At 46.0% G+C, this 25684-nt stretch overlaps 5 protein-coding genes across 7 annotated transcripts; 4 read left to right on the plus strand and 1 right to left on the minus strand.

The window, feature by feature from the left end:
- Positions 1-329: 329 nt before the first annotated feature.
- Positions 330-2567, minus strand: yju2 (YJU2 splicing factor homolog). Its single transcript, XM_029139575.3, has 8 exons — positions 2428-2567; positions 2104-2204; positions 1869-2013; positions 1654-1788; positions 1399-1580; positions 1134-1284; positions 873-1041; positions 330-764 (listed from the first exon to the last, which is right to left on the minus strand). The coding sequence occupies exons 1-8, from the start codon at positions 2449-2451 to the stop codon at positions 655-657; spliced, it is 1017 nt and encodes a 338-aa protein (XP_028995408.1). The 5' UTR covers positions 2452-2567; the 3' UTR covers positions 330-654.
- LOC114848612 (cocaine- and amphetamine-regulated transcript protein-like) lies at positions 2543-4777 on the plus strand. The gene is made up of 6 exons (XM_029139259.3): positions 2543-2671; positions 2786-2861; positions 3018-3053; positions 3731-3869; positions 3958-4038; positions 4318-4777. The coding sequence occupies exons 2-6, from the start codon at positions 2788-2790 to the stop codon at positions 4423-4425; spliced, it is 438 nt and encodes a 145-aa protein (XP_028995092.2). The 5' UTR covers positions 2543-2671; positions 2786-2787; the 3' UTR covers positions 4426-4777.
- Positions 4778-4906: 129 nt separating this feature from the next.
- On the plus strand, positions 4907-13154 carry LOC114848611 (microtubule-associated protein 1S-like). Its single transcript, XM_029139257.3, has 10 exons — positions 4907-5216; positions 6059-6154; positions 7266-7348; positions 7477-7614; positions 7687-8179; positions 8279-8365; positions 8461-10928; positions 11014-11146; positions 11223-11440; positions 12044-13154. The coding sequence occupies exons 1-10, from the start codon at positions 5054-5056 to the stop codon at positions 12197-12199; spliced, it is 4035 nt and encodes a 1344-aa protein (XP_028995090.1). The 5' UTR covers positions 4907-5053; the 3' UTR covers positions 12200-13154.
- Positions 13155-13262: 108 nt separating this feature from the next.
- On the plus strand, positions 13263-16156 carry LOC114849075 (interferon-induced protein 44-like). Its single transcript, XM_029140120.3, has 8 exons — positions 13263-13418; positions 13946-14454; positions 14551-14602; positions 14677-14872; positions 14955-15107; positions 15192-15363; positions 15442-15542; positions 15628-16156. The coding sequence occupies exons 2-8, from the start codon at positions 13980-13982 to the stop codon at positions 15883-15885; spliced, it is 1407 nt and encodes a 468-aa protein (XP_028995953.1). The 5' UTR covers positions 13263-13418; positions 13946-13979; the 3' UTR covers positions 15886-16156.
- Positions 16157-18864: 2708 nt separating this feature from the next.
- On the plus strand, positions 18865-25678 carry LOC114848998 (interferon-induced protein 44-like). 3 transcript variants are annotated; one of them, XM_029139978.3, is made up of 8 exons: positions 18865-19040; positions 23596-24075; positions 24172-24223; positions 24298-24496; positions 24593-24745; positions 24830-25001; positions 25080-25180; positions 25263-25678. In XM_029139978.3, the coding sequence occupies exons 2-8, from the start codon at positions 23604-23606 to the stop codon at positions 25518-25520; spliced, it is 1407 nt and encodes a 468-aa protein (XP_028995811.1). In that variant the 5' UTR covers positions 18865-19040; positions 23596-23603; the 3' UTR covers positions 25521-25678. The 3 variants fall into 3 exon arrangements, with proteins under 3 accessions (XP_028995811.1, XP_028995812.1, XP_028995813.1); XM_029139979.3 differs by lacking the exon at positions 18865-19040 and adding an exon at positions 19071-19089; XM_029139980.3 differs by lacking the exon at positions 18865-19040 and adding an exon at positions 19197-19214.
- Positions 25679-25684: the final 6 nt, after the last annotated feature.

The following is a 25684-nucleotide window of genomic DNA, read 5'->3' on the forward strand; positions in this document are numbered from 1 at the left end:
AAGCATTAAGGAAGGAATTACTTTGTCGTCACGTGGTAATAAAAAGCACGATTAAAACGAGTAAAACTGAGACAAAATATGTATTGAAAATATATTTAGTGAACTTTAAGGTGTAATGAGTATTTTCTTTGCAAGTACATTTCTTTTTCAGAACTACTACATAATAAAAAAGACAACAATTGAGTATTTGGATGTTGAGGTGAGATTGATTTATCACCTGTGTATGACATGTTAAAGGACAGTGATTGAGGCCAATTGGCAATTACTCTAACCTTTGAGAGCACACGTTTGTAGCCATGACTACAACATTTAATAGAAACAGAAAGACAAAAGAGTTACACGGGTTTTAATAAGCACTAGAATATACATCAAATATTTTACTTAAGTTTGTTTCACAAAAAATTAAACCGCATTTTTCTGTGCTAAATGTCCATTAAAAGGCCAATTTTAGCAGACAGTCAAAGGCTGCACTGCGTTTAATTAAAAATCAACACAGTCCTGCTCTTGATGAGTGTTCTTCAACACTGTGAAATACATCCTCTTTACGGAAAGGGTTTTATAGGACAGAACGGTTTATGTACAGCATTACAAAAAGGTTCTCCCTCTATTCCTTTCTGCATCAGTCACACTGTTGCGTATACATCAATATTCTTCTCATTCGCTGTCATTGCTGTCACTGTCTGAATACGCCCCCAGCAGGCTAAGCGATGACGACCCGTTTTGCGTGGTGACGGGCTTTGACGCAGCCGCCAACGCCTTTGAATCTGTAACACAACATATACAACGACTGTGTGAGGAAGTAAACAACCAAATCTACAACATTAAACAATAGTACTGATGAGGTCAAACTGTATTAGATACTAGTGTGTTACCTGTTAGTGAAGCTGGAGCAGAAGCAGCCACTGGACTGGATTTTGTGACCGCTGATGTGGATTTCTTTCTCACCACCAAGGACCCTAGTGCCTTTCCACTACCCAGGGTCCCCACACTCCTCTCCCAGGTCTCCACCTTAGCTCTTTTTACTCCTCCAGATGTGGCTCCCTGGAAAACAACAAATGTAGAGTTCATCAAGGTGCACGGCACGGAAATAGGTTCATGGCAACCATTAGTTGTATGCATGCGGTCAGACAAACCTGTGTTTCTGTGTTTCTTTCTGTAGTGAGGATGTCAGTTGGTTTGTCTGTGCTGGCCACGTTTGCCTGTAAGCTGTTGCTCTCCTCTTCCTTCTCTGAATCCGAGTCAGAGTCTCTAAGTCTTTTCACAAGGGCACGTTCCAACATCTCTCTGTGAAATAAAGGCACATTCAGTTTTACCATAACTTATCAAGACACAGGAGGAGAATAAATTCCAGATCTGGGCAGTTATTCTGTAAGCTCTATTTGGTGTTTGCTCACGAACTTTGTCTCTCGCTCATCTTCTTCTTGTTGTCTCTCCTTCTCCTTCTTCTCCAGTTCTCTGTACTGGTCAATCATTCCCTCAAAATCCACCTGAGCCTGCCTCTGGTTCAACTCCTTTAGCTCCTGCAGGTTCTCCAAAACCTCCATCTCTAACTTGGAATCCTTTGTGCGATTTTCCAGCACCTGAGAGAGCATTGGAAAAGGAGTTAACTTTGCATTCCTATTGCCTTCGTACAGCTCATGTTTACACACCGACCTTCATGGGGTTGTTCAGTTCCTCATCTTCTCTTTCCTGCTGGACCCGCTTCTCTTCTTCCTCCATCAGTTTCTCTGCCTGGAAGTTTCGTGTTGCGCCGTGCTCCATTGCATAGTCTGTGTTCTCTGGGTCAGTCTGAAGTCACAACATGAGCGATGAGTGCAAAACACTTTATGCATGTGTCATACAGGAGACTGTGAATTAAATACTCTCACCTTAAACGTAATCTCAGCAAGACATCGAGTACATTTGATGTAGAACCGGAAGATGGGCAGTCCCATGTACAGCTCGTTCTGAACGGTCTCTTTGCGTGCATTGAATTTCTTTCCTTTGTAGATATACTCGCCACACGTTTTACACCTGCACACAGACAATGCCACAACATTTACAAAACTAATCCTAATTTGAAAACTACTGATGATAAGTAGATGAAACTGAAAACCTCCATACCTCATATTAAACGGAGCCATCAATCTGACCACATACTGTCGATCTTTGGGAAGTTTGAGCTTTGGGATTTTGGCCGGATCAAAATCCGGAGGGTAGTATTTCTGTGAAAGACAAATACGAGTTGCTGCAGAATATATAGAATAGCGAGTAAACTCCACAGTAGCAGACACAGTAAGTAATTTCTACAAAAAAGTAATCAAACACTGCTCTGGGAGTTAGCTTGCAAGCTAGCTTTAGCCTGCTGGGTTTCCCCATACAGCCGTATGCCAATAGAAGAACTTTCAACATTGCTAAATATCTAGTTGTTAACAAACATATACTTACATTTAGAACTTTTCTTTCCGACATTGTTGTTTTTGTTTAAAGCCGACAGAAAGACAACGCAGCTAAAGAGATCAACCTTCAACTTATCTACAGTAATATAAACTTCCGGTTGCTCGTTTTATTGCTTCCGTGATTTAAAGTCAGCTGCTGCCCCCTTGCGGAGAAGATGAACATGTGCAGCAAAAATAAAAAATCTACTATTTTTACTTTCAAATTACATTGAATGTGGATCACTAAACTTATGGTTAGTAAAATATTTCCATCTTTGTCCATCTGTTACTGAGTGTCTTACACTTCTTCAGTTTTATTTGTGATAACATAATGCAGGAAATAATGCCATTCAGTTTTTTTTACATAGAAATGACTATCATATCAAAACAAGCCACAACACAGGAGAGCCAACACCTGAGCTCGAGAGACAGACGTGAGCTTAGGTTTGTAAAAGCAGCAATTTGCTGGTATCAGATTTTTTATCAGTACAATTTGACCTTGGACCACTGGATCATTAAAGTGTAATTTAAAAGTTTATTCTATCTATCGAATGAGCCATAGCTTTATATAATGTTGATCTTGTTTTCTGTCTCTTGCAGAGACTATAGACACAATGACGCAACTATCCCTCAGAGGTAACACAAGTGGACAGTAATGTGACGTCCATGACAGTCTTGGTGTGCAAACACACACGTACACTCGTTGCCCCAGGGGTTGGTTAAGGTTAATCCATCAAAAGGAAATTGGATGTTGATTACAGATTGGTGTCAAGGGGGGTTAACCTGAGGCCAGATATCAGCTTTATTAAACACAGACGGCTGGAGAAGACGGGCAAAATAGATTAGAAACGAAATGCAATATATAAAAAACATTATGCATATGTACAGGTTTTATTTTCAGATTTATATTTGAACATGTACGTCTTATATTTTTTGATCTATGTACTGAGGCCTAGTTACTGGCACTTTACTTTGGCAAAACGCCTCATAATGGTTAGTGTGCACAAAACACACATATGACGTATATGTGACATACACGTCATGGAAATAAATTTGATTCCTGTCCAGCTTCTACACTATCATGCCAGACATGTCTTGCAGAGTACCATCCTTGATTTCATTGGGTCAGGTCCCTTCCTGTTAAATATACAAAGGTGCTGAGCAGTGCCACCCGGGTCAAAGTCTCCATGAATATTTCACAGGCTGGCTGATGTCAACAGCAGCTATAAGAGGGGGGTGTCTGTACAGGAACCTTCCAAAGACCCCACACATCACCCCACCAAACTGAAGAGCTCTTCCTGTTTGGGTTTCAGCACCATGGCCAGCGCCCGGACTCTCCTCCTCGCGGTCACCTGCTGCTGCGCCTACCTGTGGCTCGCTCGTGCTGAGGACTCCTCACTGGAAACACGCTCGTTGGATTTTCCTCTGAAAACCCAACAGGAAAAGGATTTGGTGAATAACCTATAACCCTGCTAAATGTTCAAGTTTTGAATAAACTGATTAATTATGCTGATTGTACTGTTTGCATTTTTATCCACAGATTGACGCGCTACAAGAAGTTCTGGAGAAGCTGAGGAACAAAGAGATGCCCTTAGAGAAAAAGCTTGGCTGGTTGCCCTCGGTAAGTACACAGAAGGCTTGTGGAGTTAATTATTAGTGTCACTTCACTTGGTTGTTCACTCGTTTTTAAATTTTGAACTTCAAAATGTGTTTTGTTTTTACATCAAATGTTTTTAAACTATGTTTTGTTGTCTTGTTTTAAATATTTACATTTTCATTTGGGCTGTTAACGAATCCAGACACATAAACCTTAGATAATTATTCTCATTAAAGTTCGAGATATTAAATAAAGCTGTAAATAAGTGTCCGCATTTACCGTGTGTTGCTTTTCTCTCCCCAGTGTGACGCAGGGGAGCCATGCGCCGTGCGTAAAGGCGCGCGCATCGGCACACTGTGCAGCTGTCCCCGGGGAACTGCGTGTAACTTTTATGTTCTCAAGTGTTTGTGAATGAAGAAACAGGCAGAGATTTCAGTGGACCTGAGTGACTATGAATATGTCCCCACCCCAAGATAAAACAGGGAAGGGATTACTGTTGTCGTTGTCCTCGTGAAAAGCATACGGTTAATAAAATTTGTCGTTATTTCATAAATATGAAGAGGAATATGTCTTGAAATTGTTCAGTGTTCTGTTTATGTCTGTCTCTGTTTCAGCTTTTTTTATTGATGTGATACAGAGGGAATTTATTTGTATTTGATGGTGGCATCTTGTGACTTTTTGGAGTTTTGTCATAAATACTTGTTTATCATCTGTGGTCTCGACATTTGTATGATGAGCTCAGTGAATAAACTTTTAAATCCAAGGGTTGTCATATTCATTTTTTTATTTTAAAGCCCATCACGTGTTTGTCATTTTCTGTTGGTTATAATATGCTATAGCTACAAAGAGCTGCCAAGGAGCAGCCGTGAAAACAAAGAATGCACCGATTCATTTTTCCACGTGTCATCAATAATTCAGCCTCTTCCTACGCTTTCTCTAATGCATGGCGGCAATCCAGCACCCCAGCTGTCATCTCTCTGCGCTAAAAGGCGCTGTCAGGCGTTTTCAATGACATCATATCCAAGTGCAAGTTTCCAACATGGCGTCCGGCCGGGTGCTGAAGAGGGAGGTCCAGGAGGAGCCGAGGCGCGCTGCGACCGCAAACACGGACTTCTGCTTCCACAAACACTCCCTGCTCATCATTATCGGACGGACCGCTCACCTCAGCCAGATTGGACACATCAGCACGGAAATTGAACGAGGTACGATTATTTCATCCTGCTTCTGACAGGCACTGCCTGACATTTTGCTTCGCCTTTATAAAGAATCGGATTCCTGCAAGTTCTGCTCGCCTAATGCTCCTCGGTGATGCTGCCGTTGCGGTGTTTTGTAACGTTATCGCCCCGCACTGATCCAGGATGCGTCAACTGGCGATGCTCCATCATCAGCATCACCTCGTCCCCCTGGATGTGTTATAATTAAATCAGTCTGGCGCGACTGGTTTACAGTAATTCGTTTGTCGTTGCATAAGGTGATTTGGGAAATATTTAGTCAGCACAGTCACTTGTAGACGACGTGTCTGCAACCTGTGCGTGTGTGTTTTCAGGTACATCCGTAACTGAGACACTGAGACAAAGCTTCATACAGAAATGTGTTCCGGAACATTTGAGTGCATAATTTATGTAAACGAGCTGAAGACAGATAGCGGAGCAGAAAACGGAAAGACAGGAGGAGATAAAGGTTATAAAGTGAGGAGACAGAGCTTATCACCTGCCAATCAGCATTTCATCACAGTCCTGTCAAAACCCCAAACGCTAAAACAGCAGCAGCAAAAATGCGTTGCTTTATTTAGAAATAGAAAATATTAATAAATTAATACATCATCCTCAAAACTAAAACCAAATTAACAATATTTTAATGCAAAATAAGTTTTTTTTATTTTATGTGTCTACATTTAGTTTTTACGTCATCCTACAAATGTTGTTTAAAATAAAATATTACTCATATGGCCCAGAAGAAATGAAGCAACCACACTTAAATATGCTACACACAAGACTCAGAGAAATAGTTGCGGCATGCGATCAAATGTCTCTTATGTGTCCAGGTATCCGGTCATGGGACATCGACTTGAAATCCTGTAACCTGAACACCCATCTGCAAGAATTCCTGTCCCATCACACGGCGTCGTTCAAGGGAATCGGTAAGTACAATCTTTAAATTCATAGATCCTTCATATTTAACCTCGTTGACTCCAAAAATTCCCGTAGCCACGGTAACACGCCAGCTCAGCGTGTCTGGGGTCAACGAGGAAGGAAGGAAACTGGAGGAGCGGTTTGCTGATTGTTGAACATGGGTGGGCCCATTAGATGGAAAACAATAGACACCCAAAGCCAGGCTGTGCCACTGCTCTGTCTCCCTGTACAGTACAGTATGTGTGACAGTCCTTTAATATGCAGGGCCAAGGACAACCAGGGGAAACGGTGAACAGGCAGGCAGACACTGGAGTCAGACAGCCATGCTGCAGCTGATGAACCCAGGAGGGAGAGAGAACAAAATGGCACCTAGAAAGGTCGTTTGCACCGTGACCGGCAAACATTATAATTACCCTTTAAAAAGATCCACAATCATTTAGGCCAGGGTTTAATAAAATGGAGGACGTTGACATTTTAGAGGAGATGGAGGCGCAAAGGAAGAGGTGTGAATAAATAAAACATTTTGGTTCTTTCTGAGAAGAAGATAAACAGCTGGAGCAAGAGTCTCGAGAGCTTAGCTTAGCACAGAAACAGCTGCTCCCTCTGAAGGCAACAGAATTCACTGATTAGCATTTTCACAAACAAGCCATTATGTCTCAATAACTGAGCACGGATCTGAATCACAACAGTTCTGCTATGATGATGCTGGACGTGGCACAAAATAGGGACAAAGAAACTTTGTTCAAATCAGGGTTATTTACAAGTAGAGGCTGTGTTTGCCTCTGCGCCCTCAGACGTTCACCCAGTTCCCCTCAGAGTGGATGTGCGCTGCACATTGAGTAAACCTGGCACTTCATCCTCTCACTCAGCTGTTCTTCTCTCCTCCTCTTTCTCTTCTTGTGCAGCGAGTCAATCGGCCGTGCACTTTTTTCCTCTTTGTTTTCTCTCTGACTTCTTTGAGTCGCGCCCTATTTGCCTCTGGCCTCTCGCTCGCTGCTCAGATATGTCGGCTTGATTCCTGACTCGCTCAGCTGTGACTATCTTGTTTGCTTCCTCTTGGCTGTCTGCCTGTTCGTCCTTGTCGGCCTATCTTTTGCTTTTTCCTCTCTGCCTGCTCAGGGCACAAGTGTCTGCGCCACAGCTCCAGAGTGTTGGAAACTCAGGTGCTGATCAGTCCATCTCAGGAACAGGCTCATTCAGAGGTGAGGGCATTTTTAAATTACACATTAATGATCCAGTGGTCCAAGGTCAAATTGTACTGATAACGAATCTGATACCAGCAAATTGCTGCTTTTCCAAACCTAAGCTCACGTCTGTCTCTCCGGCTCAGGTGTTGGCTCTCCTGTCCAGGGAATCAGCTCATAAGCTGCTGATCTTGGCCGGTCAGAGTGTGGAAGACAGTGGTGACCTGCTGTTTCACAAAGGTCTATTTTCACCACAGCAGCTGAAACAAATACTAACAGAGCAGGTAACAAAGCGTCCATATCTGAAAATCCAATCCATTTTGGATTCTGTTTGCTGGATGCGTCTCTGTCTTTAGTTCATAGATCAGGAGAGCTCTGCCTTTTCCTCCACGTTAAGTCTCACCCTCAGCTGTCCCAACATTGGCCAGTGGAGGAAGACTCTCTTGGGAAACCAGCGACCTTTCACAGTCCACATAAATCCCCCAGAGGTGCTGCCGGCCATGGAGGCTCTGGGGGAGTTCACCTCCCTCATCTCCGGTACCCTCTGCCCACCGTCCCCCTTCGACCTCCTGCCTCCCCCCACCACCGTCGGTTTCCTCAAGCTGTCGCGTCCCTGCTGCTACGTGTTCCCCGCCGGCCGCGGGGACTGTGCCTTCTTTGCGGTTAACGGCTTCACGATCCTGGTGGACGGGGGCTCGGACCCTCAGGCCTGTTTCTGGAAGCTGGTGCGCCACCTGGACCGCGTCGACGCAGTGCTGCTGACGCACGTCGGGACGGAGAACTTGACCGGTGTCAACGCCTTCCTGGAGAGGAAGGTGGCAGAGCAGGAGCTGAGCTCTGATGTCAAAGGTAAGACACAAAGGTGGAATTCATCACGTTCTGGCAGGAAGAGCTGGTTCATGCCATAGTTTCTCATTGATTTGGTTGTTTTCCATGTGATCTGAGCAGACGACTTGTCTAAGAGGCTGATCTCTCCAGAGCTTGGAGTGGTGTTCTTTAATGCACCCAACAGGTTGCAGGTGGAACAACAGCCTTGTGAGTTATACATTACAAATAAAATATAACTAAACAAAGAAAGAGCTTGTATATTCAGTAAAATTGTAGTGAAGCTGTCATTATTCCCCTGTCAGGTGTGGATAATGTCTTGAAGAGCACTCACCAGGCAGCCTTAACACTAAAGTTATTGAAGAAGTTAAACATCGGGCCACAGCCAATGTTTCGACCGCAAGGACTACCCATTGAGCCCATAACCCTTTTCCAGAAGATGGGAGTGGGACAGTTGGATTTATACATCCTCAACCCCTGCAAGAACAGCCAGGAGTACCAGATCCTCATGCAAAACTGGCCTGATGCCTTTTCATCAGCATCCAAACCCCAATCTCTCCCCCTCACGGCCTTGGCCTCGGTTTGTGCCTTGCTCGTGTGGCACCCGGCCTGCCCCCAGGAAAAGCTGGTCAGGGTGCTGTTCCCCGGTGTCACCCCACAGACGAAGCTACTGCACGGGCTGGAGAAGCTGAGGGGCCTGGCCTTCCTTGAGAAGCCCACCGTGACCACCGGCGACCTGGAGCGGCTGGGTGGCGAGAAAAGGACAGAAAGTCAGGAAAGTGGAAGGTCACAAGGGAAGGAAGCAACACTGAAGCATGGGAAAGAAAGAGGGGTTCGAGAGGAGGGTAAGGATGTGTTGATGAAAGAAAAAGGGAAGACATTAAATGGAATTGGTGGTAAAAATGCAGAAAAAACTAAAATCAAAGAGGTCAAAGTAAAACAAAAAGTTGCAGGATCAGAGAAAAACATTACAAAGAGAGGAGCTGGGAAGAATGGGAAAAGAGACGATAAAGAGGAGAACGGTATGATGAAGAATGAGCAAGTAAAACAGGACGGTCTGTCCACAAAACCAAAGAACGACAACAAAAGCAAGTTCAAAAAGGAGACAAAGAATGACTCCAAGCCAGGAGCGAAGAGAACAAAAAAATCAGCGGAGAAACCAACAAATAATGGCAAAAAGACACAAATGAATGCTGAAATGCCAAATAACAACAAAGCTGCTGCTGCTGCTGCTGCTGATGATGGGTCAGAAATCCCAAAGTCACCTGCAACAGAGCAGCACCATCAAAGCCTGGAGAAGCAGCCCGACGAGGACCCCTGTGGCTCCAAAATGTCCACCCCCGAGGACATGACGGCCGACTTCCTCAGGCTGCGGGAGGAAACTGAGCACGAGGCGGCACGGGTGCAGGGAGCGGATAAGGAGACGCGAGGAGGCAGCGAGTCGGGGAATGAAGAGAGCCTTAAAGGTCGGAGCAAAGGCACAAGTAACGAAGCCGCCGATCCGCTGGGGGCAGGAGCAGCAGGTGGCACTGCGATAATGAGGGGAGAGAGCGGTGATGAAGTGCAGCACAAGGCCGGGCCTGGAGGCGGAGCCGGGTCCATAGAAAGCAAACCGGCAAAGGTTGTGGGTTTTCCATGTCCCTTGAACAAGGTGCCAAAGACCGAACGCGTGGTTGAGATGGACTTAACCCCGACCGAGTACACGCTCCTGGACGGGGCGTTGAGATTCAGCCCTTCCTCTCGATCGCCTCCGGACAACCAGGCCCCCGTCACCCCCGAGGAGGAGACCGTAGAGCTGGCCTCCCCCGACTCACGGCCCAACAGCGCCGGCCACACCCCGTACTGCCTGTCCCCGGACGACGTGTGGGGCAACAGAGCCGCTCTGAGCAGGATACAGGCCCAGATGAGCAGCGCCGAGCCCGGCGACCCCAGAGAGTCGAACGGGTCGCCCAAGCAAAGCGAGAGGCAGCTGTATCAGCCCAGGGGCGCTCCAGAAAGCCACCTCACCCCCAGAGAGAAGCACCTGACCTTCCTTTCACTGGGGACGTTTAAGGACGGAGCTTCAGACCCCTCTCCCTCGTTGGCCACCACCACCACCACGCACTCAATGCCAGCAGAGGTGAGCTCGCCTCAGTCCACAGAAGTGGACGAATCCCTGTCCATGTCCTTTGAGCAGGGCCCGGCCAATGTGAGCCAGAGAGAGGGGGAGGACGCCGCCCCCCAGTCCCACTCCAACGGAGGCCATCATGTGGGAATGCCCTTACCAGCGAAGAAGCCTCCCAGGTCTTTGGGCCACGGCTCAGACATGGGGAGGTGTCCCGCTCCTAACTCGCTCCATCTGGAGGCGTCGCCTCACGACGTGGACCTCTGTCTGGTCTCTCCCTGCGAGTTCAAGCATTTCAAAGCGCCCGACGCCAGCTCCGGCACCGCCTTCGCTACGCATCATCACGGCAACAACAACAATAACCCCAGAGACTTGTCGCCGAGCGAATCCAACGCCCCCGTGTGCACGGAGGACTGCCCGTCCACCACGGCGGACGGAGCCCTGGACTCCGACGACGATGAGTCCTGCAGCGAGCCGACCAACTCGCCGCGCGACCTCCACCCCGGTCAGAACCTGCCCCCGGACCCTCTGCCGGCTCCTCTCAGGGACAGTCCACCGCTGCCCCCGCACCCAGACGCCTCCATGCCTGTTCCTGTCCCACAGTCTGATCCTGATACTCGAGGGAAGAGAGCAAAGGCCAACAGCATAAAAGTGAAGAAACCCACAGGGGTGAGTGAAACCACCACATCTGGATTCATTTATGATGCTTCTTATGATGCTTCTTCACATGGTTTTCCTGATGTTGGTTCACCAGGTTGCTGAAAGTTCCCAAAAATCAGGCACAGGGAAAAGCAGGTCAGGAAACCAAACAAAAGGGAACGTGTCCTCCCCGAGGACGCCTTCCTCCACCAGCCGGTCAGCACCAGCAAAGTCCTCGCCCAACGCAGGTACAGATGTTCCCTCAGTCAGACTCATTTGGTGTCTTAGTGTCACGCAGCACCTCCTCCTCCCCCTTTGTCGCAGGCCCCAAGTCTACCTCCGTCGGCGACGTCAGCGTCTACGTGGACCTGGCCTACGTCCCCTCGGGAGCGTCGTCTCCAACCGTCAGCACGGACTTCTTCAGGTGCGTCCACTCCTCGTGCTACATCATCAGCGGCGACAGTCCGGAGAGGGAGGAGCTCCTGAGGCACACGCTGGACTCTCTGCTGGACGCAAAGACGACCTGGTCTGACGCGATGCAGGTACACACACACACACACACACACACACACGAGCGGCTTCTGACGTTATCACGCCATTCAATGGTCATTATCAGTGGTTATCAGCCCATACGTATGGGCCGGTAGGTGCCCATCTACCTGCTGGCAGCGGTGAATAGGAGCGGTAGGTCGTCGTCATTGATCTGTAAGGTTGATCACGGCTCGGATGATTTAACCAGCAGAGTCAGTAGGGGCGCTGTTGAGCGGTTGTTGTTCCGACGGGAGGATCGAAGTTTTTGATTTTGATCTATTAGCGAGCATAACTTAGCAAATAGCTAGCGGTATTGTGTTAGCTAACTGTAACCTGAACCCCCCACCCGTTATCCAGCCCTAACCCTAACCACAATAACCTCTAAAGCTGCTTAACGTAGCAATTTAGCTAGCTGTTAGCTGTTTGCGAGTAGGGAGAGCAGGCACCTACTGACCCATACGAATGCGCTGATAAGTTCTGATCAGCCCATTCGTAATGGCTGATAACATCCGAAGCGGGTGCACACACACACACACACACACACACACACACACACACGGGCAGCTAAAAAACGCCGTGGGCTAAATGTGACTAATGCTTCTCTGCGTCTGCAGGTCACGGTGATCCCCACCTTCGAGTCCGCGTTGATGCAGGAGTGGTACCAGCAGACCCTGGACAGGCAGAGAGAGTTGGGCATCACCGTCCTGGGATCCAACAGCACCGTCGCCATGCAGGACGAAACCTTCCCTGCCTGCAAGATCGAGTTCTGAGGCCCGAAGGGAGATGTGTGTGTGTGTGGTATATGTGAATATGAGCTGAGGAGAGAGTCAGTGAAGCCCCATTGATTGGATCAAATAGACTTGTTTTGTGACAGGACAGGATGTGTTGCTTCTGGGCCGGTTTATCTGCATATTGCACCGGTCCTTTACAGAGGAGTCAAAGGTTTATTTACTCAAACACCTCCAGACGTGACTAAACATTAACGTTTATTTGCCTCGCATTCCTTTCGCTGACTAAAAAACTCCAACGTGAGCTGTGTTGTCGTGAGCACTGTGAGCAGACATGAGGTGAGCTGTGCCGTGTTTGAAGTTCTGTGCCGCCGTGGCTTCGATGCTGAGCAATCAAACGCTGTTAGTGAGTCAAAGCGCAAAGACATCAGCTCCAGCACTGGAGCGACTAATTGAATTTAACATTGAATCAATCGTCCTATATCAGGTTATTTAAATGTAGCCCATCACCGCGCTTCTGTTGACGTTGTCTTTGGACAGTGGATGCACCACGTGAATGTTAAATACAGTTTCTTTAATACCAAAGCATGAAGTACAAAAGAAATGACACCGCTTAGCAATTTCCTCTTCATCTGAATGCTGCCTCCAAAAACAGAAAGACACATTTTATTGATATAAATGCACTAATGAACTTGTTCCTTTAACAAAATGCACTTTGCTTTAAATTTTGTGCAGTTCAGTTTCAGTTTAACATCCGTCTCTGCTGTCCAACCTAACGATTAGTAACTAGTGAAACACTGGAAGTGATGGGTTGCTGGATCCACACAGTAGCCAAGTGAACCGTAACTATGTGTATCTGTCCCGCATGTATCAATTATGCACTGTGCGTCATTTCATTCATGATATTCATGAAAACGGAGCGAGGCGGAGACAGAGAGACGCAGAGAGTCGGACTGACCGATGTCAACAATGTATGAATAAAGAATGTGCATCACCATCAACGTGTCTGTTCCTTAAATGCTTATAATCGATGCTGGTGTGAAAATAGACGGGTCTGACTCATTTAGTGCAATTATACGTCCTCTTTCACTTTCAGTTGTGATTCCCCCCCCCCCCCCCCCCCCCACACACACACACAGAGTTCTCTCCACTGGACTGTGGTTTAGTTTCACTTCCACCGGGACGTCGTGCAGAGGAACAGGGAAACAAGGAAACCGCCACTGAACCTCGACGACCTCGCGCTCAACACTTTATTCCGCACGTGAGTTTGATTACGTCTACGGTCACGGTGTTAATCTGTATCATTATTATTATCATTTTACTTCTTATCAGTGACTGACGATTAAGACCACCGCTGCCTCTTTTTACTTTCGTTATTACGGTACGCTCCCTCCAAGCTGAGCTGAGAAGCTGCATTTCGCCGTCTGTTACGCCGCGTGTTGTTTTCCAGATTGTAGACGTGGCCGCAGTCTTTATAGAACAGCTGAAAACTAGAACCGCTACAAACGTATCGGAACAAAACTAAGTCTTAGTTTCCACTCATGCGTCAACGATGAAACTAAACTACAAACTAGACTAAAAGCACCCAGAAACTCGCTTAAACAAACAGACCTCTGACTGAATTTTTTTTTAAATCTCAAGCAGGCAAAACAAAATCATACTTTTACTAACAAACTACTTTCAGGGACTCCAAGCTTATTTCTCATGAAAATGTTTGTGTATTACCTGCGAAACACGACATAATCTTGTGTGTAATACATAGTGTGTGCAACTGCCATCATTTTGCAGCATCCAGCGTTTGGAGAGCGTCCAAAGCTCCATCATGGTCAGATCCAGCCTCTCTGAGGAGCAGCAGAAGAAGCTGCTGTCTCTCTTTGGCCATGTCAGGCTTCACCTCCTCTACAAGGCCAGCGTCCACGGCTTCACCGCTGCTGCTTTCCTCGCACGCTGCAACAGACAGGGCCCCACGGTGGTCGTCGCCTACAACGCTGATGGCTTTGTGTACGGAGCGTACACGTCTAAGAGCTACGTCCAGTCCGGACAGGCCACCCATGATGAGGAGGCTTTCCTCTACAGCCTCACTGCAGGGCAGGACCAGCCGCTGAGGGTGAGAGGGATCGCTGGACAGCCTGCCTTCACTGATGGAAACTTTGGCCCACATTTTGGTGCCCTGGTGTTCCTGCATGGAGACAAACCTCAAGTCCTGTCCAACCCGGGAACGTACTTCAACTTTGACAATGCGGCTATGCATGGAGGAAACCTGGTGCTGACTGAGTTTGAAGTGTTTCGAGTTGAAGGTGTGTGAGTCTGTTATTAATCAGACATAAAAGACCTTTTAAACCTGTAGTGTCCTGAGAAGGACAAAAAACACATTTAATAATTTTTCCCTGCAGATCTGGGCGACCTGCTGGATAAACCCTGGAGGACCATCCAGTGGACTGCTGAGTAGGTAGAAATCTGTCCCAGCTTGTCTCGTTCTTAAAGGTGTTTTGTAAAACGTGTTCTGATTTTTCTTTCAGTCGAAAGCAGGCCTTAAGGAAATTCATCCAGAGCTACAGGCCCGAAATCAAAACAGTCCATCAAGCCCGGGTGCTGCTGGTCGGCCAAGTTGGCGCCGGCAAGTCCAGCTTCTTCAACTCCATCAACTCGGCGTTCCGAGGCAACATGACGTGTCAGGCCATCTCTGGGACGGCTGGGAAGAGTCTAACTACTCAGGTACTGGATATCCAGTATCCAGTACACGGCCTGTGAGTTGTTGTTGGTGCTATTTCTCCAATGCTTGTCTCATCGCTTGCAGTTTCGCAGCTACTCCATCAAAGCAGGTAAAGGAGGTGGTGCTATTCCTCTGATCCTGTGTGACACCATGGGGCTGGAGGAAAGCGCAGACCTTGGTATAGATGTTGATGACATCATCAACGTCTGCAAGGGCCACGTCAAGGATCGCTACCAGGTCTCCAAACCAACCACCTCCCTGCTCCCTTCTCTCTGTGAAGCTGAGTCAATCTAAGTGCAGACTGTTGTTTTATCCTTTCAGTTCAGCCCTGCTGCTCCTCTTCAGGAGAACTCTCTGGGCTACAGGAAGCACGTGACTCTGAACGACCTGATCAGCTGTGTGGTTTACGTAGTCGACACCTCCAAGGTTTCTCTCCTGAGCCAAAAAATGCTGGAGAAGTTCGCTGCCATTAGGAAAAGGACCAACCTGCTTGGTTAGTGCCTTCGCTTCTCCTCCCTGTGACGTTCTTGTTTAGTTCTGGTCTGATGTCTCCCAATTTGAACCCTTGTAGGAATTCCCCAGATACTCCTGATGACCAAAGTGGACGAGGCCTGTCCACTGGTGGCAAAAGACTTGAAGAACATCTACCGCAGTGTTTACATCCAGCAAATGGTAAACTCCTCAGATCCACATGCAGCGTTAGCTGGGAGCAGACTTTAAAACATGTTCCTTTGACACTTCTCCTGCTTCCTTCCAGGCACGGCGGCTGAGTGACAGTCTGGGCCTCCCCTTGTCCAACGTCATTCCCGTGAAGAACTACAGCGGCGAGCTGGAACTGGACCAGGACACCGACATCCTGCTGTTGGGGGCTGTGGAGCAGATGCTGAACTACTCCGACAGCTTCTTTGAGAACCTGGACGTCGACGAGCAGCAGAACGATCAGGAGGAGCTCTACAGATCAAGCGATCACCCCCGACCAGCCTTCACAGAACGCACTGAGCAACGCGTGGTGTGATGGACAGACCTGAAACATATCAATCAGTCGGTCCGTTAGATTTAAGCAAATATGTAGAGTTGGGAAAAAGTATTATTTTGATATAGATGTATGTTTGTCAGTAACCTTGTTCACTTAAAGGGTTCAATTACATTTACTTACCTTCACTGATTCACAATTTTGTGCTGCCAAAAATGCACTCGTTCAAATCATTCTGATGTTGTCTTTTCTTATAGGTGTCTGACTAACATGAATGAATAGAATCCACTATTAAATGATACGTTTCACGGTTTCACTTGGTTGCTTTTGTGTCAACTTCTGGCTGTTGTGTGCGCATGTTGTTACGTTCCGTTTTATAAGAGCGGCACGGTTGCATAAACTGGTGTTTGCCCTCAGTCCTCCACCAGGTGTCAGTCACACCTTTGTTATCGTCGGTCAGTTATGGAAACTTTGGACGTTATGAAAAGACGTGACTTGTGTCGCACAACGTCAGTTGGAGATCCGCTTGTTTTAGATCAGATCTTTGATCTTGCATTGTTGCATTTCCCTAAAACTGCCATTTGCACGCACTAGACACGTCACATGGCACAAAAAATACCCCCAGAATACACCCCAAAGTGTAATCATGGTATAGCCCCACTAAGTCTACAAGTACAAATCTGGTTACGCATGCACAGATCGGTTTACGCGGGGAAAAATCTAATCTGACCCAAATTTGACTCCATAGGGTTTCTTCTGAGCCAATGGTGAAACGTGGGGTGGTTTCGGTGCCGCCCTCGTCTCACTGACGTGACGTCACCAACAACAAACGCTGCAAACACTGTGATCGGACCCGCAAGGGAATTGGGAATACCAGGATTACTATGAGTCCAGAGGAAAGCTTTGGATCCAGCGAAAACAGGTACGACGTTTCGCTTTTCCTGCAGTGGTGTCGGATTTAACGCTGGTTTTACGTCTTTGAGTTCTTTGTGCGTAAATCACGTGATTGGTTTTACCTGAAATTAGGTAGACGCAGTTCTGGCAGGTAGATTTAGTTTCAGTACTACTAAGTAAAATAGTGAAAGAAAAGTGTTTAAGGTGATACTGTTAAGACACTATTTACTACAGTTTAGGTGTCTTAGCACTAGAACTCACCCAGAACTTTTTCTGTTATTGCATGAATCGATTGTTATTAATTTCATGATGATGCAAATTGTATTCACATTTTATGGCTTGCATGTTGCACACCCTGCAGCCAGGCTCCTATGGCGACATGCAATTTACACATAGACGGAGTTAAAGTCTAAATACCTGCATGAAGTATCATCATTATGTGTGAAACCGATGTGCCCGGTGGATTCATGAAACCTACCTGCTCTCTGTTTATTGTACTGGAGGCAGTGCCTTAGGTTTGACGTGGCCTCTGTCTGGGTTCACTGCAGGATACAAAGGGCTCATGTCTCTGTGTTTTCCCATCAGGATGCAGTCGGTGGGTCTGGCTCTGGAGGAGCTGCTGGTGACGGCACAGAAGCAGGACTGTCTAACCATCGGCATTTCATTGAAATAAATGCACTAATGAACTTGTTCCTTTACCAAAATGCACTTTGCTTTAAATTTTGTGCAGTTTCAGTTTCAGTTTTACATCAGTCTAGGTTTTCCAAGCCTAACAATTAGTAACTAGTGACCTACTAGAAGTGATGGGTTGCTGGATCCACACAGTAGCCAAGTGAACCGTAACTATGTGTATCTGTCCCACATGTATCAAATATGCACTGTGCGTTACCTAATTCATGAAATCAGAATCAGCTTTAATGGCCAAATTTGCACAGGTCAACCAATGCCCTATAATAAGTTATTGCCCTATATCAGTTACTGACTCAGTCTTTGTTCCCTCTTGTGGCAAAAAACGAATTATTTACAAGTTTGATTATAGTTATTAACTAGATTACATACATATATTCATGAAAACGGAGCAAGACAGTGTCGGGAGGCGCAGACAGAGATGCAGAGAGTTGGAGTGACCGATGTCAACAATGTATAATAATAATATAAAGAATGTGCATCACCATCCATCCATCCATCCATCCATCCATCCATCCATCCATCCATCCATCCATCCATCCATCCATCCATCCATTTTCATCCGCTTATCCGGGGCTGGGTCGCGGGGGCAGCAGTCTGAGCAGGGATTTCCAGACTTCCCTCTCTCTGGACACTTCCTCCAGCTCTTCCGGTGGGACCCCAAGACGTTCCCAGGCCAGCCGAGAGACGTAGTCTCTCCAGCGTGTCCTGGGTCTTCCTCGGGGCCTCCTACCGGTGGGACATGCCCGGAACACCTCCCCAGAGAGGCGTCCAGGAGGCATCCGAACCAGATGCCTGAGCCACCTCAACTGGCTCCTCTTGATGTGGAGCCAGCGACTCTACTCCGAGCTCCTCCCAGGTGACAGAGCTCCTCACCTTATCTCTAAGGGGGCCCATACTTAGATACTTAGTATCTTGGAGTATCTTGCATCACCATCAAAGTGTCAAATTCTGTAGTCAAATCAGCCGTCACTATAGTTGAAGTGCGCAAATTTTAGAAATGATGGAATTTACTGTGTATGTTTGGAAATATTACCTGAGGAAGTATATGAAAATACAAATGGCCTCTATTCTAAAACTTGCCTTTTAATAAAATGAGTTCCTTAACTTTGTATAACACTGTTTCTTCACAGTACTTCACAGACTACTACCTTAGCGAATATCAACCTTACTGCATCGTTTTGGAATAATTCATTACTAAAGTATTCTACATTAAACAGCCTTGAACAAAAACTTGACTAAAATCACTGCAAATAAAGGAGGTGACGTACAAAACTAAACATGACTAAACTAAATGCACTGTCCACTACAGGCAACTAAACTAACGGCTCTGTAGGCCAAACCCAAAGGGATGACTCGGCTCGGTACCATGCAAAATTCGCCTTCATAATGGTAAGACAATGACACTAGAAGTACCTCCTGCGTAACACCTACAAAGGAAGATCCAAAACAGTGCCCTTAGCGGACTGAAAGGCCGATTGCCACATCGGCAGTAAACCTGTTCAGCAGACTGTGGTTTAGTTTCACTTCTACCTGGACCTCGTGCAGGGAAATAGGGAATCAGGGAAACAATCACTGAACCTTGACGACCTCGCGTTCAACACTTCATTCCGCACGTGAGTTTTATAACGTCCATGGTCGCACAGAAATAATCTGTAACATCGGGTTAGTTGAATCCTTATCATCTTTACGACTGATGATAAAGCCGATCGCTGCTTTTTATACTTTCGTTATTGCGTTCACTCCGACCTGAGAAGGTGACTGACGGTAGGCGTATCGCGTCACTTCCGGTTAGGTTTGCTGCCGCTACGTGTGTACGGCGTTACTCTTGGCGCTTTTCTAAATGTTATCGTCTCATATCTGGTAGTGACTGCTAAGAGTTGCAAAACAAGCTTGTAACATTCAAGCATCCTTTTTTTTCATTAAACGTCCTACTAATCTTCACTGTTATGTAGTGTTTTCCTGCTAGCGAAGTAGCTAGCTTACTTTTCTGCTATGGCTTCCCCCTTTTCCTCTCCCTCTCGCTCTGTTCGGTGCTCGGTTTTGCCTTTTTAGCCTATCCTCTGCCTCCTTTAGTGATGCTAATGGTATATGTAATAGGTGTACGCTAGTTGCAGGTTTGGAGGCGAGGTTGTTAGACTTAGAGTCTCGGCTTCGCACCTTAGAAAACAGGCCAGCTAGCCAGGCCCCTTTAGCCGGGGCGGTGCCTCCTAGCTTAGCTGCTACCAGTCCCAGGTCCCAGGCAGCTGGGCAACGACTGGGTAACGGCTCGTAAGAAACGTAGCTTTAGGCAGGCGCCCACGGTTCACCACCAACCGCTTCACGTTTCAAACAGATTTTCCCCACTCAGCGACACTCCCACTGAGAAACCCACTCTGATCATTGGTGACTCTATAGTCCGAAACGGGAGAATCCAGCGGTCATAGTTAAGTGTTTGCCTGGGGCCAGAGCGGGCGACATTGAGTCTTATCTTAAGCTCCTGTCTAAGGATAAAAGTAAGTACGCTAAGATCGTAATACACGCAGGAGCTAATGACGCCCGGTTACGCCAATCGGAAGTCACTAAAACTAACATTGAGTCAGTGTGTTCGTTCGCCAAAACAATGTCGGACTCTGTAGTTTTCTCTGGACCCCAGCGATGACATGTATAGCCGGCTGTCATCGCTCCACCGCTGGTTGTCTAGGTGGTGTCCTGCAAACGGTGTGGGCTTTGTGGCTAATTGGAGTACTTTTTGGGGAAAACCTGGGCTGATTAGAAGAGACGGCGTCCATCCCACGTTGAACGGAGCCTCTCTGCTCTCTAGTAACATGGCCATGTTGCTTAGTCCCCCCACTCCGTGACAACTCAGAGTGGAGCCCAGGACGCAGAGTCGCAGTCTTACACGCCTCTCTGCATGTTCTCTACAGCCGCGACCCACTCTTAGTCTTAGTTATGGCATAGAGACTGTGTCTGCTCCCCGACCACCTACACTATACAAGTCACACACAAATCAAAGAGGAGTGACTTACCAGAATTTAATGAACATCAAAACAGTTCCTCTTAAATCAACAAAGTAACAGTAAGTTAATAAAGTGTGGTTTATTAAATATCAGATCTCTCCCATCTAAATCCTTGTTAATAAATGACTTGATAAGTGACCATCACATAGATCTGTTCTGTCTCACTGAAACCTGGCTGCAGCAGGATGAATATGTTACTTTAAATGAGTCGACTCCAATGAGTCACATCAACTATCATGTTCCTAGAAGTACAGATAGAGATGGAGGAGTAGCAGCAGTTTATAACTCAGATTTATAAATTACTCCTAATCCTAAACATAGGTATAACTCATTTGAGAGCCTCACTCTGAGCCTTTCTCATCCAGACTGTAAAACTCAGAAGCCAGTTGTGTTTTGTATTGTTTATCGTCCTCCTGCTCCATATTCAGAGATCTTAACTGAATTCTATGAATTCCTATCTGACTTTGTTCTTGGCACAGATAAAGTCATTGTAGTGGGAGACTTTAACATTCATGTATATGTTGACAATAACTGTCTCAGCACTGCTTTTAACTTCTAAATAGACACTATTGGTTTTACTCAGCAGGTAAATGAACCCACTCATTGTTTTAACCATGCCCTCGATCTTGTCCTGACATATGGGTTTGAAATTGATAACTTAATAGTTCTTAATAGTTCCAGGAGCTGGAAAGAAATTTTATCAGACGATGCTGTTGCAGATGTTGCAGATGATTCCATCATCTTTTGCCTCAATGTCTTGTAGCCACACAGAGGAGAACAGTCACCTTAATCCTTATGAATTGGTTGATTGTCTTGTAGATGGTGCTGCAGCTTCTCTACGTAAAATGTTAGACACAGTGGCTCCTCTGAAGAAGAAGGCAGTGAATCAGAGGAGGTTAGCTTCATGGTATAACTCAGAGATCTGCAGCCTAAAGCACAGGACCCGACAACTAGAAAGGCAGTTCCAACAAAATAAATGAACTTTGTGCTGCTAGAAAAACTTATTATTAATCCCTAATTGAGGAAAACAAAAACAACCCCAGGTTTTCGGCACTGTAGCCAGGCGGACTAAGAGTCATAGTTGTGTTGAGCCTACAATCCCCTTAAATCTGAGTAGCAATGATTTTATGAACTATTTTACTAATAAAATGATCACCATTAGAGAAGACATTCAGCAGCAACTTCCTCCAAATGACAGAAATCACTGTCTAGATCCATCAACTTTAAATTCACTAAGTCTTCTGTCTTACCTAGACAGCTTCTTCCCCATAACTCATATGGAGTTAACTTCAATAATCAACTCTTCCAAGTCGTCCACTTGTCTTTTAGTTCCAATCCCAACCAGATTAATCAAAGAAGTTCTACCTTTAATCAGCCTGTCCAATTCAATCAAATCAACCATTTTTTACATTTAGCCCATGTACCACAGGCTTTTAAGGTGACTGTGGTCAAAGCTTTATTGAAAAAACTCTGGACCCTGGAGAAATAGCCAACTATAGGCCCAAAAAATCGTGGCTAAACAATTATCTGACCACCTGAGTGGGAATAACCTGTACAGACATTTTCAGTCAGGATTTAGAAAACATCATAGCACAGAAACAGCTCTGGTTAGAGTCACTAATGATTTTCTATTAGCTTCAGACAGCTTCTGTCCTTGTCCTGTTAGATCTTAGTGCTGCATTTGATACAATTGATCATAACATTCTATTACAGGGACTAGTACATAGAATCAGAATTAAAGGAACAGCACTGGGATGGTTTAAATCCTATTTGTTGAACAGATTCCAGTTTGTTCATGTTAATGACAAATTCTTCACATGCACAAGGATTAGCTATGGAGTACCACAGGGTTCTGTGCTTGGTCCAATTCTGTTCAGCCTATACATGTCTCCTCTCGATGAGATTATTAGGAAGCATTCTATTAATTTTCATTGTTATGCAGATAATACTCTATATATGTCTTTGGAACCAAATGAAACAGACCAACTAGTCAAAATTCAAAGTTGTTCAAAAGACATAAAATATTGGATGTCCCAAAACTTCCTACAACTAAACTGAGATAAAACTGAAATTCTTATCGTTGGGCCTAATAATCAGAGGAAGAGTCAGATAGCCAAGCTGGATGGCATAACATTAGCTTCAGATTCTACTGTGAGGAACCTTCCTTTTTGATAAAGCTTATAGTTAGAGATGGTTCAGGTCACTGGCAATGATTGTTAGTCACAGAAACCAGCTCTTAGTTAAGCTGCAATAGACATAGACTGCTGGGGGACTTAATTTATACACTGAGCACCTCTGTTTCCTTCTACCTCTTCTGTTCAGTAACCTCCCATCATTGTTCTATGTTCAACTAACCTTGTCTCTTTCTTTCCAGTAGTTGTGCTTCTCCCCAACTCTCTCTCTCTCCTCCACTCTGTCCTCACCTACAGGTATCATTGGACTCAGAGCTTTGTGTCTTTGATGGGCAACTGCGGGTCCAACCATCCTGCCTGTGTCTAGTTTCTGGTCCAACCATCCTGTCTGTGCGCTGTTGTTGCTTGTTGTTGTTGCTGTGCTTTTCTCTCTCTCTCTCTCCTCTCACCCCAACCGGTCGAGGCAGATGGCCGCCCACATCCAGCCTGGTTCTGCTGGAGGTTTCTTCCTCGTTAGAGAGGAAGTTTTTCCTCTCCACTGTTGCTGTGAAATTAAAGGCTTGCTGTTTGTGGGATCTGTTGGGTGTAGTTGTGTAAGGTCTTAAACCTTACTTTGTAAAGTGCCTTGAGATAACTTTGTTGTGATTTGGCGCATTACAAATAAATAAAATTGAAAAAGCAGCATTACGCAATTTGTTACGCACTCACACGCAGAAACTTGCTAAATTAAAAAAATATTTACATTTTAGAAAAACATGACATATATTGACTTTCTGAAAACAAGCTGGGGTATTTATTATGTTATAATTAAATAATTTCATGCTGTTAGTGGCTGAGAATGAAATGTTAGATGCTGGATGTGATTAAAGATAAAATCAAACAATAAACAAAATCATGATTTTACTAACAAAGTAGGACTCAAACTTTGTTTCTTTTTTTTCTTTCTTTCTTGTATTTCATGGAAATGTATAACCTGCAAAACATGACATAATATTTTTGGGTAATACGTAACAATGTGTGTTACTACTATTATTTTGCAGATTCCATTATGGTCAAATCCAGTCTCTCCGAAGAGCAGCAGAGAAAGCTGCTGTCTCTCTTTGGTCGTGTCAGACTTCACCTCCTCTACAAAACCAGCGTCCACGGCCTTGTTGATGGTTACCTCGCACGCTGCAGCAAACAGGGACCCACGGTTGTTGTCGCCTACAACTCTAGTGGATTTGTTTTTGGAGCATACACCTCCAAGAGCTACGTTCAGTGCGGACAAGATATCTATGATAAGGAGGCTTTCCTCTACAGCATCAGTCCAAAAAAAGACAAGCCAATAAAGGTGACCGGTATCCCTGGACAGCCTGCCTTCACTGATGGAAACTTTGGTCCACATTTTGGTGCCCTCTCGTTCCTGTATGGCAATCAACCTCGAGTCCATTCCAACCCAGGACAATGGTTTAACATTAACAGTGCAGCTATGCATGGAGGAGACATGGCGCTGACTGACACTGAAGTGTTTCGAGTTGAAGGTGTGTGAGTCTGTTATTAATCAGACATAAAAGACCTTTTAAACCCGTAGTGTCCTGTGAAGTAGAAATAACACATTTAATAATGTTTCCCTGCAGATCTGGGCGACCTGCTGGATAAACCCTGGAGGACCATCCAGTGGACTGCTGAGTAGGTAGAAATCTGTCCCAGCTTGTCTTGTTCTTAAAGGTCTTTTGTAAAACGTGTTCTGATGTTTCTTCCAGGCGAAAGCAGGCCTTAAGAAAATTCATCCAGAGCTACAGGACCGAAATCAAAACAGTCCATCAAGCCCGGGTGCTGCTGGTCGGCCAAATTGGCTCTGGCAAATCCAGCTTCTTCAACTCCCTCAACTCGATTTTTCGAGGCAACATGACATATCAGGCCAACGCTGGGATTGAGGATGGGAAGAGTGTAACTACTCAGGTACTGGATACACTTTGTGTCCTACAGCGTACAATGCTTGTACTCAGTGAGTTGTTGTTGGTGCTATTTCTCCAATGCTTGTCCCATCGCTTGCAGTTTCGCAGCTACTCCATCAAAGCAGGTAAAGGAGGTGGTGCTATTCCTCTGATCCTGTGTGACACCATGGGGCTGGATGAAAGCGCAGACCTTGGTATAGATGTTGATGACATCATCAGCGTCTGCAAGGGCCACGTCAAGGATCGCTACCAGGTCTCCAAACCAACCACCTCCGTGCTCCCTTCTCTCTGTGAAGCTGAGTCAATCTAAGTGCAGACTGTTGTTTTATCCTTTCAGTTCAGCCCTGCTGCTCCTCTTCAGGAGAACTCTCTGAGCTACAGGAAACACGTGACTCTGAACGACCTGATCAGTTGTGTAGTTTACGTAGTCGACACCTGCAAGGTTTCTGTCCTGGGCCAAAAAATGCTGGACAATTTCGCTGCCATTCGAAAAAGGACCAACCTGCTTGGTTAGTGCCTTCGCTTCTCCTCCATGTGATGTTCTTGTTTAGTTCTGGTCTGATGTCTCACAATTTGAACCCTTGTAGGAATTCGCCAGATACTTCTGATGACTAAAGTGGACGAGGCCTGTCCACTGGTGGCAAAAGACTTGAAGAACATCTACCGCAGTGTTTACATCCAGCAAATGGTAAACTCCTCAGATCCACATGCAGCGTTAGCTGGGAGCAGACTTTAAAACATGTTCCTTTGACACCTCTGCTTCCTTCCAGGCACGGCGGCTGAGTGACAGTCTGGGCCTCCCCTTGTCCAACGTCATTCCCGTGAAGAACTACAGCGACGAGCTGGACCTGGACCAGGACATTGACATCCTGCTGTTGGGGGCTGTGGAGCAGATGCTAAACTGCTCGGACAGCTTCTTTGAGAACCTGGACATCGATGAGCAGCAGAACGATCAGGAGGAGCTCTACAGATCAAGCGATCACCCCCGACCAGCCTTCACAGAACGCACTGAGCAACGCGTGGTGTGATGGACAGACCTGAAACATATCAATCAGTCGGTCCGTTAGACTTAAGGAAATATGTAGAGTTGGGAGTTGTTCACTTAAAGGGTTCAATTACTTTTACTTACCTTCACATATTCACAATTTTGTGCTGCCATAAAAATAAAAAGGCACTCGTTCAAATCGTTCTG

This window comes from Betta splendens, chromosome 22 (assembly GCF_900634795.4).
Source record: "Betta splendens chromosome 22, fBetSpl5.4, whole genome shotgun sequence".
Taxonomy (NCBI): Eukaryota; Metazoa; Chordata; class Actinopteri; order Anabantiformes; family Osphronemidae; genus Betta; species Betta splendens.